Genomic DNA, 16431 nt, shown 5'->3' with positions numbered 1-16431 from the left:
ATTTGGGGACTTCCCTGGCTTTTTTCTGGCCCACGTAGGACCAGTCTGGATAGTTGGCCTTGATGGAGATTTGACGATTTCTCCCCCCAAACAGTTTTTGAGCTGGGCTTCCACTGAAAGGAGGCTGCATTTTAAGTTGTATTTTAATCCTGTTTTTAAGTCGTATTTTAATCCATGGTTTTTATACCTGATGTTAGCCACCCTGAGCCTGGTCTTGATGATGATGATGATGATGATGATGATGATGATGATTATCATCCAACTCAGGTGGTTAAGTGGTGTCCTCTTGTGGGTACCACATACTCCAGGAATTTGTTTAATGAGTACCTGGGACTTTTAGTGTGAGGGTTGAGAGCAGGATGGGGGACCAAATTACCCCAGAAGGAGCACAGTGTGTCCCCCACCAGCGGCACTACCCTACCCCTAACACACCAAACACCCCATTCCCCAAACATGATAGTGTGCTAGCTGACAATGACAACTGTACAGGAAAGGAATAGCTATCCTCTTGGGAAACAAAATACCATTTTGGATATGTGTGTTAAGCGGTTACCGAAACCGGTCGTATATGTCTCAACTCCCTATGCACTGCAGAGGCAGATTTGTTCTGCCACAAGTGAACCTCTTTCTATGATGCTCCTTTCTGTGTGTGGTTTGTCCTAGGTTGTAAAGCTGTGTCGAGAGTGTCTGGACAAACAGGACCCAGTGCTGGGAGACACAAACCTTTACCTACTCAGAATCCTCAGTATCATGTCGGAAGTTCTCTCTTACCTCCAGCTCTTCGACGAGGCAGCTGGTTATTCAAAACGAATGGTGGATGGTTACATGTATGTATAGCCATTTTATTCATTTATTTGGAATATCTCTAGGCTGCTAAAAGCTACCAGCAGCAATAAAAATGCAACAGATAAAAATGATTTTGAAACAGTTTTCCAAAATGAAACATGATGCTGGCTGCAAGCCAACTCACCTTTCTGTAACAATGTTGTTCTTGTAGTTTAGTCGTTTAGTCATTTAGTCGTGTCCGACTCTTTGTGACCCCCTGGACCAGAGCACGTCAGGCACTCCTGTCTTCCACTGCCTCCTACAGTTTGGTCAGACTCATGTTACTAGCTTTGAGAACGCTGTCCAACCATCTCGTCCTCTGTCGTCCCCTTCTCCTTGTGCCCTCCATCTTTCCCAGCATCAGGGTCTTTTCCAGGGAGTCTTCTCTTCTCATGAGGTGGCCAAAGTATTGGAGCCTCCGCTTCAGGATCTGTCCTTCCAGTGAGCACTCAGGGCTGATTTCCCCCAGAATGGATAGGTTTGATCTTCTTGCAGTCCATGGGACTCTCAAGAGTCTCCTCCAGCACCACAATTCAAAAGCATCAATTCTTTGGCGATCAGCCTTCTTTATGGTCCAGCTCTCACTTCCATACATCACTACTGGGAAAACCATAGCTTTTACTATACGGACCTTTGTTGGCAAGGTGATGTCTCTGCTTTTTAAGATGCTGTCTAGTCTGTAACAATAAAGGTAAAAGGTACCCCTGCTCGTACGGGCCAGTCTTGACAGACTCTAGGGTTGTGCGTCCATCTCACTCAAGAGGCTGGGGGCCAGCGCTGTCCGGAGACACTTCCGGGTCACGTGGCCAGCGTGACATCGCTGCTCTGGCTAGCCAGAGCCGCACACGGAACGCCATTTACCTTCCCGCTAGTAAGCGGTCCCTATTTATCTACTTGCACCCGGGAGTGCTTTCGAACTGCTAGGTTGGCAGGCGCTGGGACCGAACAACGGGAGCGCACCCCGCCGCAGGGATTCGAACCACCGACCTTTCGATCGGCAAGCCCTAGGCGCTGAGGCTTTTACCCACAGCGCCACCCGTGTCCTAATAGTCTGTAACAATAGGAGAGCTTTAAAGCATCCAGTGAAAGCTGTACAATGTCATAACCTGCTTAGGTTCACCAGGCAGTTCCATCCTTTCTCTGCTCTTCCGGAACTTATTTGCATATATAAACAATGCAGTTAATATATTCCATGTAGCCAGTACAGTGTACGTGATCCATGCGGGATGCACGTTCGCAACCCGCAGCATTTGCAACCTGCAGCGGCGCATCTGTGCATGCATGTGTTGCAATTCGGCGCTTCTGTGTATGCGCAAAGCACGATTTAGCGCTTCTGTGCATGCGCAACTGCCAAAACCCAGAAGTAACCCATTCCTGTACTTCCGGGTTTCAGCACAAATTGAAGCGTCTGTAACCCGAAATATGACTGTACAGTAATGCTTGTTTTTATGATGCTACCAAAATGTCCATCACCAGGTCAAGTATGTGTGTTTTTGTCAAAAGTCTCTCTTTTGGGCATGAACTGAGTAGGTGCACAATTCATAGCAATCTATTCCTGTTTTACCCGGGGTCCCCTGTTGGTGCAGTTTGGACCGAGGGCTGGCAGCAAAGCTGTCCGCAAGTGAAGAAATGGAGTCAGTTCAGTGGAAGGGACAGGGGAGGCACCAGTGCTATGGGGGCCAGCGACGGAGCAAGTTGATTGGGCCAGTGGCGTAGCATGGGTTGTCAGCACCCGGGGCAAGGCAAGTAATTTGCGCCCCCTAACCCGTGGATTTGCGCCCCCTAACCCGTGGATTTGCGCCCCCTAACCCGTGGATTTGCGCCCCCTAACCTGTGGATTTGCCCTAACCCCAGATGTTGCGCCCGGTGCGGCCGGCCCCCCCTGCACCCCCCATGCTACGCCACTGGATTGGGCACCTGGGGCATGTGCCCTGTCCCCAGGGGTGGGGCCAGCCGGGGCAGGACGTTCCGTGGGGCCTCTGAGGAGTCTGCCTGCCTCCTCCCACTCAGCCGCCCTACAGCTGAGGGGGAGCCTGTGGGCAGATGAAGCCACCGCATCACTCTCAGGAGAGACATGTGGCTCAGGCGCGCTACAGGCCCCGCAGTGAGTGCTGCCTGGCATTTTGTCACCCCCCTCAGTGGTGACAGCTGGGGCGGACCGCCCCCCTCTTCCTCTGCCCCTGATGGGGGCTAAATCTCCCCAATGCCCCTGGTGATTTCAGAGTCTGGGGCAATAGGCAGGCTCCCACCCCCCTCCTACGGCATCCTAGATTGTAACTGTTTACTAGTCCCTTAGCACTTACTGGGAGCCATAGAGAATAAAGTCTATTGCTGTCGGCATCATCCAATCATTGATGATCACCATCCAATCCAACCTTTATGTGGTCATGTGCGAAATCCCTGGCAACTAGCTGCTTGTCTTGTCCTGTACGTTTCCAAGCACAATTCAAAGTGTTGGTGCTGACCTTTAAAGCCCTAAACAGCCTCGGTCCAGTATACCTGAAGGAGCGTCTCCACCTCCATCGTTCAGCCTGGACACGGAGGTCCAGTGCCAAAGGCCTTCTGGTGGTTCCCTCGCTGTGAGAAGCCAAGTTACAGGGAACCAGGCAGAGGGCCTTCTCGGTGGTGGCACCCGCCCTGTGGAACGCCCTTCCCACCAGATGTCAAAGAGACAAATAACTACCAGACTTTTAGAAGACATCTGAACGCAGCCCTGTTTAGGGAAGCTTTTGTTTAATAGGTTATTGTATTTTAGTGTTTTGTTGGAAGCCGCCCAGAGTGGCTGGGGAAACCCAGCCAGATGGGTGGGGTATAAATAATAATTTTTTATTATTATTATTATTATTATTATTATTATTATTATTATTATTATGCATCCCAAAGGTCCGTGAAATTACATTGACAGGATCTCAAGGGGCGCCAGGCTTTCACCCTCCCATAACCGTTTACCCCACCTTAAGTTTGTATGTTCACTTTTTGAAACCTATCCGTCCGTTCAGCTTGCGCCTCCAACCATTCAACATCACTTCTTCCAAGACATGGTCCAAAGGCACAGCAGCAATGGTTGTGTAGTCCCAGAGACCCAGAATAACTTTCCATTCATTATGGAGGCTGTAGTCATTGGTGGAAGAAGGAATGGAGTCAAACCTCCTTCTTCGGACTGAGCCCTCTACTAAGCAAATCGCCACATCTCCAACAAGCTGGAAACCCAAGCAACATCTATGCCCCAACACTGATTTGCAAATGTCAAGTGGCTTCCTTGTGTATTTCCCCTAGGAAACTCTACCACCCAAACAACGCACAGCTAGGGATGGCGCTCATGAGAGCTGGAGTGACGCAGTGGCATGCTGGCCTCATTGAAGCAGGCCATGGGATGATTTGCAAAGCCTACGCTATTCTTCTGGTGACCCATGGCTCCACCCATCCAATTACCAAAGATTTGGAGGTAAGTGACTCGTGGTATTGTGAGGCTCCAGCAGCGGCGTAGCATGGGTTGTCAGCACCCGGGGCAAGGCAAGTAATTTGCGCCCCCTAACCCGGGGCAAGGCAAGTAATTTGCACCCCCTAACCCCTAACCTGCCGCCGCTGCCAGCTTCTTCTTGCTGCTGCCTGGGCTGGGGTATTTACGGTAAGGTAGCCACGGCGGCGGGTCCGTGTCAGGTGATCTGAGGCGAGTTGCCGCTGGCGCTGCCGCCCAAACGATGCCGCTTGCCCGGAGGAGGAGGAGGGCAGAGAGGCGAGGAAAATGCAACATGGCCCAGCAGCTGCAGCAGCAGCAGCGGCGGCGGGGCTGTGAGGAGGGGCTGCCTGGCGCACCCTCCGCGGCCCTGACGCGCGGGGACCGCGGTGAGCGCTGAGAGCCGCTGCCAGATCGTCGTTTCCGCGAGACATGGGGCTCTGCTACAGCCTGCGCCCGAGGCTCTTCGGCGACTCCGGAGGCGGCGAGCGCGCCCCCCCAGATGTTGCGCCCAGTGCGGCCAGCCCCCCCTGCACCCCCATGCTACGCCACTGGGCTCCAACCAGGTTTGCTGGGGAAAGTTTAAGCCCCGCCCACTCACGGATTCTGCCAGTGAATGAGTCAGCCACGCGAGAGTGGTGCTCCGGACAGATAAAGTTTATTTTGCAGCAAAAGCAAGGCTTCACAGCCGAGCAGGGAGGTATTTGCCCCCTTGGAAACCTAACAGGTCTTGACTGTTTTAACACACTGGCAACACCTCCTGTAGAATTATATCCTCTATATTTTATCTGCACAGAATGAATTGCAGGAACCAAAAAACTCATATTGAAAAATACAACTTTTGAGTCGTCTGGCTCCCCAAAATGGCAACTAGGCATTCTGTTTCGGCAACTGTAACCCTGATTTAAGCAGCCATTTGGCAGCTAGCTTGTATATCTGAGTTTCTATTTTTAAAAAAATATATATATTTATTATAGTTTTAAAAGTTAATACAGTAAACAAAAAAGTCAAAAAGCAAAAAAGAAAAAAGAAAAAAAATGACAAAAAATAAAAAGATACCCAAAAAGTTTAAAAACACATAAAGTTCACAATACTTATTTTTCATTAACATATTTCCCCGACCTCCTCATACCTCCCTTTTTTGTATTCCAGTTCAGATTGTTAGTTCAGCAAATCCTTATCAATATTTTTTAGCCTATTTCTGCACCTTTTTTTCCATATCACTCAAAACATTACAGCTGGAAACCACTTAATTTCTATCCCACATCATTCTAATGTTCATTAATTTTACAGTATTTCTGTAAATAGTCCTTAAATTTCTTCCAATCTTCTTCCGCCGACTCTTCTTCCTGGTCACGGATTCTGCCAGTCATTTCTGCCAATCCCATTGATATATCTGAGTTTCTAGCACTGCCCACTAAGCGCTGTGTTTGTAGCCTGACCAGTGGGATCTCAACTTGAATAGAAGAGCATGTTTCTAGCTGTCATGACAATGACACTTTAAAATGTGTGGACTTTATGGAACATCAGAAGCCACAATGTAAATGAGAGTTACATTGGCCTTTATTAGTTTGCATAACCCCTAAGAGCAACCGCTTGCTGTATGACTACCAGAAGCAATGTAAATTATGGAAGATTATCATAATGAAATGCTGACTTGATTTTTTAAAAACTTGTTTTTGTGCAGAGGATGCACAGCATGTAGTATGACAAGGCCAAATGTTAGCAGTTTGCGATGGAAACTGGGTTTCAGGGTTGAGGGCTCCCTCACGCATCGCAAGCGGAGCAGGACCCTGACTCTCAAGAAATTAGCTTTGTGTCTCATTGTCTCCCTCCTTTCAGGCCATGCGCGTTCAGTCAGAGATGGAGCTGCGCATGTTCCAAGAGAATGAGTTTATGTACTACAAGATGCGAGAGGCAGCGCTTCAGAACCAAACAATCCAGGTCATGCCTGAGCCCGCCGCCAACGAGATTTCACCTGGCATCTTCCAGAAGAAATAAGAATGGGATTGTTGGCTGGCCTGGAGGTGTCTCGTTGAATCCCGACAGCTGGTGCAAAATCAGCCATTTTGGTTCTGAACAGGAAGGAAGTGCCAAGGAAAGTGGGGGTTTGGTTCTGAATGTCCGGCTCTCCTGAGGACAGCGCCAGAGAGACATGCCTTTTCTACATGCCCAGCATGTTGAGTTAGAAACATTTCACAGGAGGAGTCAAAGCCTACATTCACTCATTTCAATGATCAATAAAGTTATTATGATACTTCAACACTTGTTTCAGTCACTTGTGTTTGGTTTACTTACGAAAGAACATCACTTTGCCACAGTTTGTACATCCATCTCAGACGGAGGTTACATTTATACTCTTATTCCTTAAAAAGCATTTGAGTGTTAAGATGTTGCCTTAAGTGTGTCCCAAGTAAAGGTAAAGGGACCTCTGACCATTAGGTCCAGTCGTGGCCGACTCTGGGGTTGTGGTGCTCATCTCGCTTTATTGGCCGAAGGAGCCGGCGTACAGCTTCTGGGTCATGTGGCCAGCATGACCAAGCCGCTTCTGGCGAACTGGAGCAGCGCACGGAAACGCATTTACCTTCCCGCCAGAGCGGTATCTATTTATCTACTTGCACTTTGAGGTGCTTTTGAACTGCTAGGTTGGCAGGAGCAGGGACTGAGCAATGAGAGCTCACCCCGTCGCGGGGATTCGAACCGCCAACCTTCTGATCGGCAAAGTCCTAGGCTCTGTGGTTTAACCCACAGCACCACCCGCATCCCATTGTGTCCCAAGTACCACCCTTCATTTGCACCAGGCCTACCAGTTTAGCTTAGGTCAGGGGTTGACAAGGTTTACCTTGGCTTGGCCCGTTCACTCGGGTGGAGATCCTCTGTGGGCGCCGGAAATCGCTTCTGCACATGCCCAGACGCCGAAAATTGCGCCAGCACAGAAGTGATTTTCAGCATCTGTGCATGCGCAGAAGCGATTTCCTGAGCCACAGAAGAGAGTGGCTCCCCCCACAGTTTAATGCAGGTTTAACGCAGCACGCCGGGACTCGCCAAACGGGCAGCTCGGTTCTGGGGCGGCTCGTAGGCCGGTTAAACGGCCTCTGCGGGCTGCTTCTGGCCCATGGGCCGCATGTCGCCGACCCCTGGGTTAGGTTTTCGGAAGATAACAAATCTGGGGATTCTTAGTTAAAGCATCATTTATTTCCACTTAGTGCCTTCCTTTTTCTGGCTGAATGTCTGTCCTAGCAAAGCTATCCAGCTTTTCCGATGGCCTTATGGGTGTTCAAAGGCCTTATGGGTGAAACCCAAAGGCCTCTACTGATTCCTTCCACTCACAAGCCATCAAGCATGAATCATAAAATATCATAGCTGTCAACGTTTCCCTTTTTTAAAGGGAAATTTCCCTTATTCCGAATAGGAGTCCTCGCAAGAAAAGGGAAAAGTTGACAGCTATGTAAAATATTAGGAGATTAGGGTTGCCATATTTCAAAATGTGAAAAATCCAGACAGAAAGGTTGCTGAGCTTTTTCTAAAAAAAGGTTTGGCCAAGAAAATTGGGCGTTTTTGAGCTACTTCTGAGGGAAATCGGCAAAAACGACACTGCTGCCATGGGCTGCCATATGCCTGGAGTTTTCCGGACATTAGCCGATTTCCGAGCGGACACTGCTTGCGGCTGCAGTATTCCTATACGTCCAGAAAATTCCAGACGTATGGCAACCCTATAATAAATCCTGTTAAGTTGGGAGAGAGACCCAACCTGCTCTGGGTCTTTGATAGCTGTCTTCCGTAGACCAATAATGACGGCAACGAAGAGGCATTTGCATACATTTCACTTTATTGTACTACTTTTACACAGTAAAAGTACAGAAATGCCTGAGTTATCTAGATTCTTTTGCTGATCCTCTTGTATTGAATGTCACCCATGCTCAGTGTCTAGAAAGGAAAGGGAAAAACCAAGAGTTTTAATCATCCACACTTTATATTTAATTTCTTTTTTAAAAAAATAATTTTTTTCGTTGATACTTTCTCCCAAAAGAGATCAGGGCAGCATATCCATGTTTGCAGTTATTACCTGGCAGCAAATCTGCATTGCTAAATTCAGAGGAGCGTGAATTTCAAAGAATGTCTGTACATGGATTGTTTATGGAAGGCTTGAATTACCGTATTTTTTGCTCTATAAGACTCACTTTTCCCCTCCTAAAAAGTAAGGGGAAATGTGTGTGCGTCTTATGGAGCGAATGCAGGCTGCACAGCTATCCCAGAAGCCAGAACAGCAAAAGGGATCGCTGCTTTCACTGCACAGCGATCCCTCTTGCTGTTCTGGCTTCTGAGATTCAGATTTTTTTTTCTTGCTTCCTCCTCCAAAAACTAGGCACGTCTTGTGGTCTGTTGCGTCTTATTGAGCAAAAAATACGGTAGGTCGTTTTGCCTAGACATGCAAACTGAATTGAATTTCCTTGCACCCTGGTTCCCCAATAGCTAGCTACTGATCCTGTGCCCAGCATACATGATGCAAGCAAACCTTGAACCCAGAGTCTTGAGCCTACTGCACATTTGGTATATATGGGTCCCCCAAAATATTACTCCCATTTCTATTCGGTATCACCAATAATTATAATAAGGTAACAATCACTGATATATTGTCTGCAACCAATGCCTGACACCCTGTTATCTGACCCAAATTTTGTAAACCACTCTAGAATCATTGACAGTGCCTTTTTTAAAAATCCCCTAATAAATAAAAATGTAATCAATATAGGCATAAAAAACCAATAAGGGGATTTTGCCTCCTACTCAAAGTATATACATTAATACCATGAGAAATCTTTTTCAGGATGACCTCAAACTTCAAGTTAGCCTTCCCAAGAATGACTAATACTTGATTTGTTCATGTTCTCTTAAACATCTGCACCAGGAGTGTAAAACTTGAAACAGAATGACCTTTAAAGCCCTAAATGATCTTGGTCCAGTCTACCTGAAGGAGCGTCTCCACCCCCATTGTTCTGCCCAGACACTGAGGTCCAGCGCTGAGGGCCTTCTGGCAGTTCCCTCACTGCAAGAAGCCAAGTTACAGGGAACCAGGCAGAGGGCCTTCTTGGTAGTGGCACCCGCCCTGTGGAATGCCCTCCCACTAGATGTCAAAGAGAAAAACAACTACCAGACTTTTAGAAGACATCTGAAGGCAGCCCTGTTTAGGGAAGCTTTTAATGTTTAATAGACTATTGTATTTTAATATTCTTTTGGAAGCTGCCCAGAGTGGCTAGGGAAACCCAGCCAGATGGGCGGGGTATAAATAATAAATTATTATAATTCTCCACTTAGCAGATGACCCAAAGGCTGTGGCCCCCTGCCATACATTAAAATATTTACATTCTACCTGAATTTGAAACCAAACCACCCAATGCATTGAAACTGAAAAAGTATGGATATGAGGAACATGCTAAATCCTTTGATACTGTGGTGCAGGGTAGCCTATGTGGTGGACCCCAGATATTGTGGAACTACAACTCCCACTAGCCTTGACCATTAGCTATGTTGGCTGGCGTCAAAGAGTGAGCCTTCAGTAATCACAACATTCAGAGTTGGAGTTATTAGCAAAAACACAATTTCTGCACTGCAAACTTAGCTGAGGGTCAGGCCCAAAGAGCACAGTAAATCTTCTCTGGCAGGTCTTGCCCCCATGAAGCAGTTGTTGAGACTGAAAGTCCCCATTTCCCCACAGCCGTCTTAAGTCCCCTCCTTTCCAGGGTTTTCCCCAAGCTATCAGAGACTGCATCTGCGTTCAGCCAACCACTTCTCCGCCCTTTTCATGCCTCTTCTGGTTCTGGGAGAGAAGAGGGAGGGGAGCTTGTCACAGCAGGAGGGAGAGACACCCGGGACTCTTCACTCGCCTGACTTATCTCTGAATCTTGGCCTCCTTCCTCTCTCCTTGCCTTCTTTGGTTTCTGCCTCTGGTTCTGGACTTATCTGTGCCACTGTGATGGCCTGGGACTCGGACTCGGAACCAGAGAAGTCTCAGTCCGCACCGGATCCTTTGCCTCAGGCAGCATCTGAACCTAGTCTGGGGCCTGATTCTGAAGAGCCCCAGTCTGCACAGGTTCTCCAGCTGGGCCGAGTCCGGGGCCTGAGCCTGCCCTGGCTCCAGATGTGAGGATTACCTCATTGCCTTCTGCTGGGCCAGCACTTACAGCCTCTCCACTACCAGTTGGGTCAGGGGAGGCTGAGGTGGCCTCTGGGTCTAGTAACCCACCAACATCTCCCGAGGTACAGAGACTAAGGTCCGAGAGAAGGAGAGACCTGAGTACTCGCAGGAGGAGTGCTCGCCTTCAGGTGAGACAGGGAGGTGAGTCACCGGGGGATCAGGACCGGCCGTTACCCCGACAAAGAGTAAAGGCTGTCAGACCCTGCCCCAGGTTGCGGGAGCAACTTTGCTGTTTGCTAGAACCTGCCTGAGACACTGTGCCCAACCTAGCCTGGTTTCCTGCCTTGGCCCTGTTGGACTGACTCCTCGCAGAATCCTGGGATTCGGGATCGGACCTGGACCGCATTGCTTGGGTTAACCCCTGGGCCCAGCACAGCCACTGACTCTCCCACCTCTTTAAGCCCTGTAACCTTTTCAGCTTCTGCCACCTCCTCTTCCAGTCTTCTCCCTCCGACTACTCATCATTGTCCCATCACCACTCCCTGGGCTCTGAGTCTCCTTCTCTTGGTGGTTTCTCCAGCTGGTTCCTCTCCCAGTCCATGACAGTTGGGACTGATGGGAGTTGTTCAACAACAACATTTGGAGGACCCTAAATTGTCTCCTCCTGTTCTAGAGGCCTTAATTTCCAAGGCCCTCTGAAAATGAGGCAGTTAGGGTAAAATATTGTGGTGGTGGTCCAGGCTGCAATGGAGGCCTCAAGTTTGACATCCCCATTCTAGGTGGACTTACATTAGTGATGGTGTCCCCGTTTATTTCAGTGACAGACTTGATGCCCTTCAGGTTCACAACCATCTTGTTGTCTCCTTCCATTTCAACAACGGCCTGTGGGAGAAGAAAAGCAGGCGCGATTGGGTTCCAGTTCAAGCACTGACATTTTCATGTACCTTGTCAACATGTTCATCAGCCCAAGTTTTCCTCCACACATTTAAGAGGTGCCCAGTGAGATTGCCTTTTTATTACGATCTATGGCAGTTTTCCCCAAACTTGGGTCTCCAGCTGTTTTTGGATTACGATTCCCATTATCCCTGACCAGCCAGGGATGATGGGAGTTGCAGTCCAAAAACAGCTGGAAATATAAATACAGTGGTGCCTCGCAAGACGAAATTAATTTGTTCCGCAAGTTTTTTCTTCTTGCGAGTTTTTCGTCTTGCGAAGCACGGTTTCCCATAGGAATGCATTGAAAATCAATCAATGCGTTCCTATGGAAACCGCCTTCAGACCAGGTCCAGGGACAGTCTGTCCCCCGACCTCTTCTGAAGGCTGGGGGGGGGGGGGCAACGGCTTTTCTTCCCACCCCCAGCATTTTAAAAAACCTCGGGACAGCGGAGGGATTCTCTGCTGTCCGGGGCGATCTTAAAATGCTGGCGGGCGGCATTTTAAGATCGCCCCGGGACAGCGGAGGACTTCTCCACTGTCCGGGGCGATTTAAAAGCCCCTGGGAAGGCAGGCAGGGGGGACAAAGACTTTTGCCCCCCGCCAGCCTTCAGAAGAGGTCCTGGACCTCTTCTGAAGGCGGGCGGGGGGCGAAAGTCTTTGCTCCCCCTCCGCCTGCCTTCAAAAGCCCTCCGGGACAGGCAGGCAGGGGGGAGCAAAGACTTTCGCCCCCCCGCCCGCCTTCAGAAGAGGTCCTGGACCTCTTCTGAAGGCGGGCGGGGGGCGAAAGTCTTTGCTCCCCCTCCGCCTGCCTTCAAAAGCCCTCCGGGACAGGCAGGCAGGGGGGAGCAAAGACTTTTGCCCCCCGCCCACCTTCAGAAGAGGTCCAGGACTCTTCCCCGCTGTCCCGGAGATTTCCCTATGGGCTGTCGTCTTGCGAAGCAAGCCCATAGGGAAATTCGTTTTGCGAAGCACCTCCAAAACGGAAAACCCTTTTGTCTAGCGGGTTTTCCGTCTTGCGAGGCGTTCGTCTTGCGGGGCACCACTGTAATTAGAAGTCACTTGAAAGTACCAAATAGGCCTAGGATGAAATTTGGATTTAATTAAATAAATGGGATCTAGAACAGTAAGAAAAGTGAATAAGATAGATAATAGTTGGAAATATTTTTGTTTAAGAATGATATTGAAAAGCTGCTACATGCAGATACAAGGAAATTCAGAAGGGAGGATTTGAGGAAGTCAATTAACAATGTAAACAAAATTGGGTTTTCAAGGGATATGGGATTAAGATTACTTTTTTATTGTTGTGGTTGTTTTTTTTAGTATTGTATTGTTTTCTCTTTGATATGTTTTTCTGTTTCTGTTTTTCTTTTTTGTTATGTTGTATTTGTTATAATTGTGAAAAATTTAATAAAAAAATTTTTTTTTTGGGGGGGGGGGGAAACAGCTGGAGACCCAAGTCTGGGAAATACTGATCTATGGCAATGTGTCAGTATGGCTCTGTGAAATATGTTACACCTCTCTGTTTTCATTAAGTGAGAAATATGCATGTACGTGATCAAAGAATGTGGGCTTCCCACATACATTCCCTGGAAAAAAAATGCTTTTGCCTGCTTCATAATATTTCTTTTGAGGCTGCTGTATATGATATGGTTACCAGACATCCCCAGTTCCTGGGGACAGTCCCCGGATTTGCAAATCTGTCCCCGGACAAATTCCATCCCTGGAATGTCCCCAGATTTGCAAATCTGTCCCTGGGAAACATGGCAGTGGCAGCCTCAGCAGCCCAGAGCCAGCCTGGTAGCGCAGTTGGCTATGGCTGGTTTCAGGAGATGCTCGCTGCCCTGGGGCCCACCATTTTTCCTCACCGGAAGTCCCCATATGATGTGTCTTGTGTATATTATGTGTCTTGTGCGATTTCCTGCCCCCTTCCCCCTTTGTTTTGACTGATTGGGGGAGGCTCAGGAGTGGTGGCCGACCAGCCATTGCCCAGTTTTTTAAAAACTCTGCGCATTTATGTTTCACAGGGTGCGAAAGAAGGGCTTTGCACCTTTATACAATATGCATGTGTGCTTGGGCCCAGGGTCTTTTGCATCACTATCACCACTACAGTGGTACCTCGGGTTACATACGCTTCAGGTTACAGACGCTTCAGGTTACAGACTCTGCTAACCCAGAAATAGTACCTCGGGTTAAGAACTTTGCTTCAGGATGAGAACAGAAATCGTGCTCCGGCGGTGCGGCAACAGCAGGAGGCCCCATTAGCTAAAGTGGTGCTTCAGGTTAAGAACAGTTTCAGGTTAAGAACGGACCTCCGGAACGAATTAAGTACTTAACCCGAGGTACCACTGTACTGACTCCCTGTTGCTCCTCAGCTTAAAAAAAAAAAAAAGGGTCCCCAGATTCACTGAAAAAATCTGGTAGCCATAGTATATGGGGGAGATAGAGTTTGCGTACATTTGTAGGTGGGATTTGATTGTTCTCATGAGAAACTAGCTTCCTGTTCAAAGAAGGAAGCCCTGTATCAGGTGTGGGGGACCTTTGATCGCCCAGACACTGATGAACTACAACTCCCATCAGCCACTGCAAGCCTGGCCAATGGGACCTATCATTCAGCAAGATCTGGAGGGCCATAGGTTCCCTGCCATATATAAATGGAAAAGACTCTACCTTGACCCTCTCTCCTGTTGGCGTCTGCAGCTCAGCCTCCTCTCCGATTGTAAACTCGTTAGTCAACACCTTGCTTCCGGTTGTCACGGTGACCTTGAACTTCTTGCCATTCTGAACAATGTCAGAGATGCTCTTGATGTCCTTACCCTTTTCAATCAGCTCATCGGAAAGGCCTGGGCAGAAGGAAATCAACAGTCATATCAAATGACGTAATACAGTGGTACCTCAGGTTACAGACGCTTCAGGTTACAGACTCCGCTAACCCGGAAATAGTGCTTCAGGTTAAGAACTTTGCTTCAGGATGAGAACAGAAATTGTGCAGCGGCAGTGGGAGGCCCCATTAGCTAAAGTGGTGCTTCAGGTTAAGAACAGGTTCAGGTTAAGAACAGACCACCAGAATGAATTAAGTTCTTAACCCGAGGAACCACTGTACTGCAAAAAGGGCTACACTTTGATTTTCTGTGTTGTGTGAAACACAGAAAGTTTATGGGTGGGGTGGAGAGTGTGGATGCATCAAAACACACACACACACACACACACACACACACACACACACACAGTGCTTCAGGTTAAGAACAGTTTCAGGTTAAGAACGGACCTCCGGAACGAATTAAGTACTTAACCCGAGGTACCACTGTAGATCATTAAATAACCCTATGGCCCTGAGATCTTTTGATAAAGGACAGTATATAAATTAATAAATAATAATAATAATAATAATAATAGAAATGGGGGTGGGGACTTCACAGCTCTCAAACTCTCAGAACATTTCCACATGAAGGTTGCAATCCTATGCCCACTTAGGTACTTTGAATCACAATACCACTCACTTCTAAGTCACACAGATAGGATTACATTGTTTGTGAGTCTTTCAGGTGGTTGTTCAAATGAAAGAAAAAGCTATGGAGATACATTTTTGTAATGCAAGTGAGCACTCTGGGAGAATGTAGATTTTATATTCACATTAGAAATCTGACTGAGGTGAGACCTGCTACAACCCTCCTTTTTGAAAATACGCTTAGCTACTACACACTATCAGACACAACCTCTTCACGGCTTAGAATTGGATAGTACGTCAGGTTAATTCTGCTTTTGTGGCATGAAGATTGCCACAAATTTTAAGGCAGGTTATTGTCACTATGCTCTGTATGCGACTGAAAGACATATGTGTTCATTTTAATACCAGCAGGAAAGTAAGGAATATAAAAAGGGCAACATGTGATCATAAAAATCCAATTACATTTGAAACAAAAGCACCATAAATTATTATTTTTTTTCATTCTTTACTGCTTACTGTTGGATTTCAAATCCCTTTTTAAAAGACAAAAACGAAGACAAGGGCGAGGCATGGAGCACAAACAAGTTAACCACCTCATTTGACCAGCTTACCAATGGCTTTCATGAAGGGCTCAAAATTCTCATGGGTTTGGAGTTCAAACTTCCCGTTGAAGCTCATAATGGCGATGCGTTCTTTGGAGAGAAGAGAAGGCAGCTCCTTCGGAGGCCGGCTCTTCCTTTTATAACCCTCCCTTGCCTTGAAACTTGGTCAGAGGTTAAGTGATTTCACTCCTTCCCCCTTTTGCTGAAGCATCAACTTTGTACCAAAGTGATAGGCAATATCACTAAATCACCTGAGCTAAGTGTAATTGAGAAGTCGCACTTGCCGCGTCAGAAAGCCTCTTGTTTTCTGCAGGTGGAATACATATAATAAGAAACATCTGTAAAAAGTTAGGGCAAAAATATGCAAGTGACGCTGAAGATCAATCAATCTGCATTCTGTAGTAGGACTACAAATGTTGGAAATGCTTGCGAAAGTTTAAGGAATTGCTGCAATAAGCATTACGAGTAAACTCAAACTCACTGGTCAATGAACTTTCCATTGATTGCTGTGGGTCCACCCTGAGTACAGCTTAATTGGCTATCACCTGTAGTGTTTTTCCTTTCCCCCCTTTTTTCTTTTTAATAAAGTTTTTTATTGATACAAGAAAAAAGAAAAAAAACACAAATACCAAATTACACACAAGAATACAGTGGTGCCCCGCAAGACGAATGCCTCGCAAGACGAAAAACTCGCTAGACGAAAGGGTTTTCCGTTTTTCGAGCTGCTTCGCAAGACGAATTTCCCTATGGGCTTGCTTCGCAAGACGAAAACGTCTTGCAAGTTTGTTTCCTTTTTCTTAAAACCGTTAATACTGTACAGTTGCGACTTGACTTCGAGGAGCAACTCATAGCAAGCGGTGTGGTAGCCTTTTTTGAGGTTTTTGAAGACTTTGGTGATTTTTGAAGCTTTTCCAAAACTTCTTTTGCAGCCATTTGGTAAGTTAAACTTTTAAAACTTTTTTGGGAGTTTTTGGATTTTGGGTTGGGGTGTTTGGAATTCAAGGACTTGGTGTTGGGGAGGGGTTTGCAA

General features: G+C 47.4%; 2 protein-coding genes across 3 annotated transcripts in view; one reads left to right on the top strand and one right to left on the bottom strand.

The window, feature by feature from the left end:
* SMYD1 (SET and MYND domain containing 1) overlaps nt 1-6545 on the top strand; it is a 48531-nt gene extending 41986 nt beyond the window's left edge. For both annotated transcript variants that reach the window (XM_028703143.2, XM_028703142.2), the window contains 3 exons: nt 664-827; nt 4102-4270; nt 6125-6545. In XM_028703143.2, the coding sequence (XP_028558976.2) occupies nt 664-827; nt 4102-4270; nt 6125-6283 (492 nt within the window). In that variant the 3' untranslated portion in view covers nt 6284-6545. The remainder of the gene's footprint in view (nt 1-663; nt 828-4101; nt 4271-6124) is intronic.
* A 1548-nt stretch (nt 6546-8093) lies between these two features.
* Nucleotides 8094-15569, bottom strand: FABP1 (fatty acid binding protein 1). Its single transcript, XM_028703992.2, has 4 exons — nt 15411-15569; nt 14022-14194; nt 11208-11300; nt 8094-8209 (listed from the first exon to the last, which is right to left on the bottom strand). Exons 1-4 carry the CDS (start codon nt 15475-15477, stop codon nt 8159-8161), a joined length of 384 nt encoding a protein of 127 aa, XP_028559825.1. The 5' UTR covers nt 15478-15569; the 3' UTR covers nt 8094-8158.
* Nucleotides 15570-16431: the final 862 nt, after the last annotated feature.

This window comes from Podarcis muralis, chromosome 13 (genome assembly GCF_964188315.1).
Source record: "Podarcis muralis chromosome 13, rPodMur119.hap1.1, whole genome shotgun sequence".
NCBI lineage: Eukaryota > Metazoa > Chordata > Lepidosauria > Squamata > Lacertidae > Podarcis > Podarcis muralis.
Note: the sequence above shows the minus strand (reverse complement) of the source record. Positions and strands in the feature narration are given on the sequence as shown.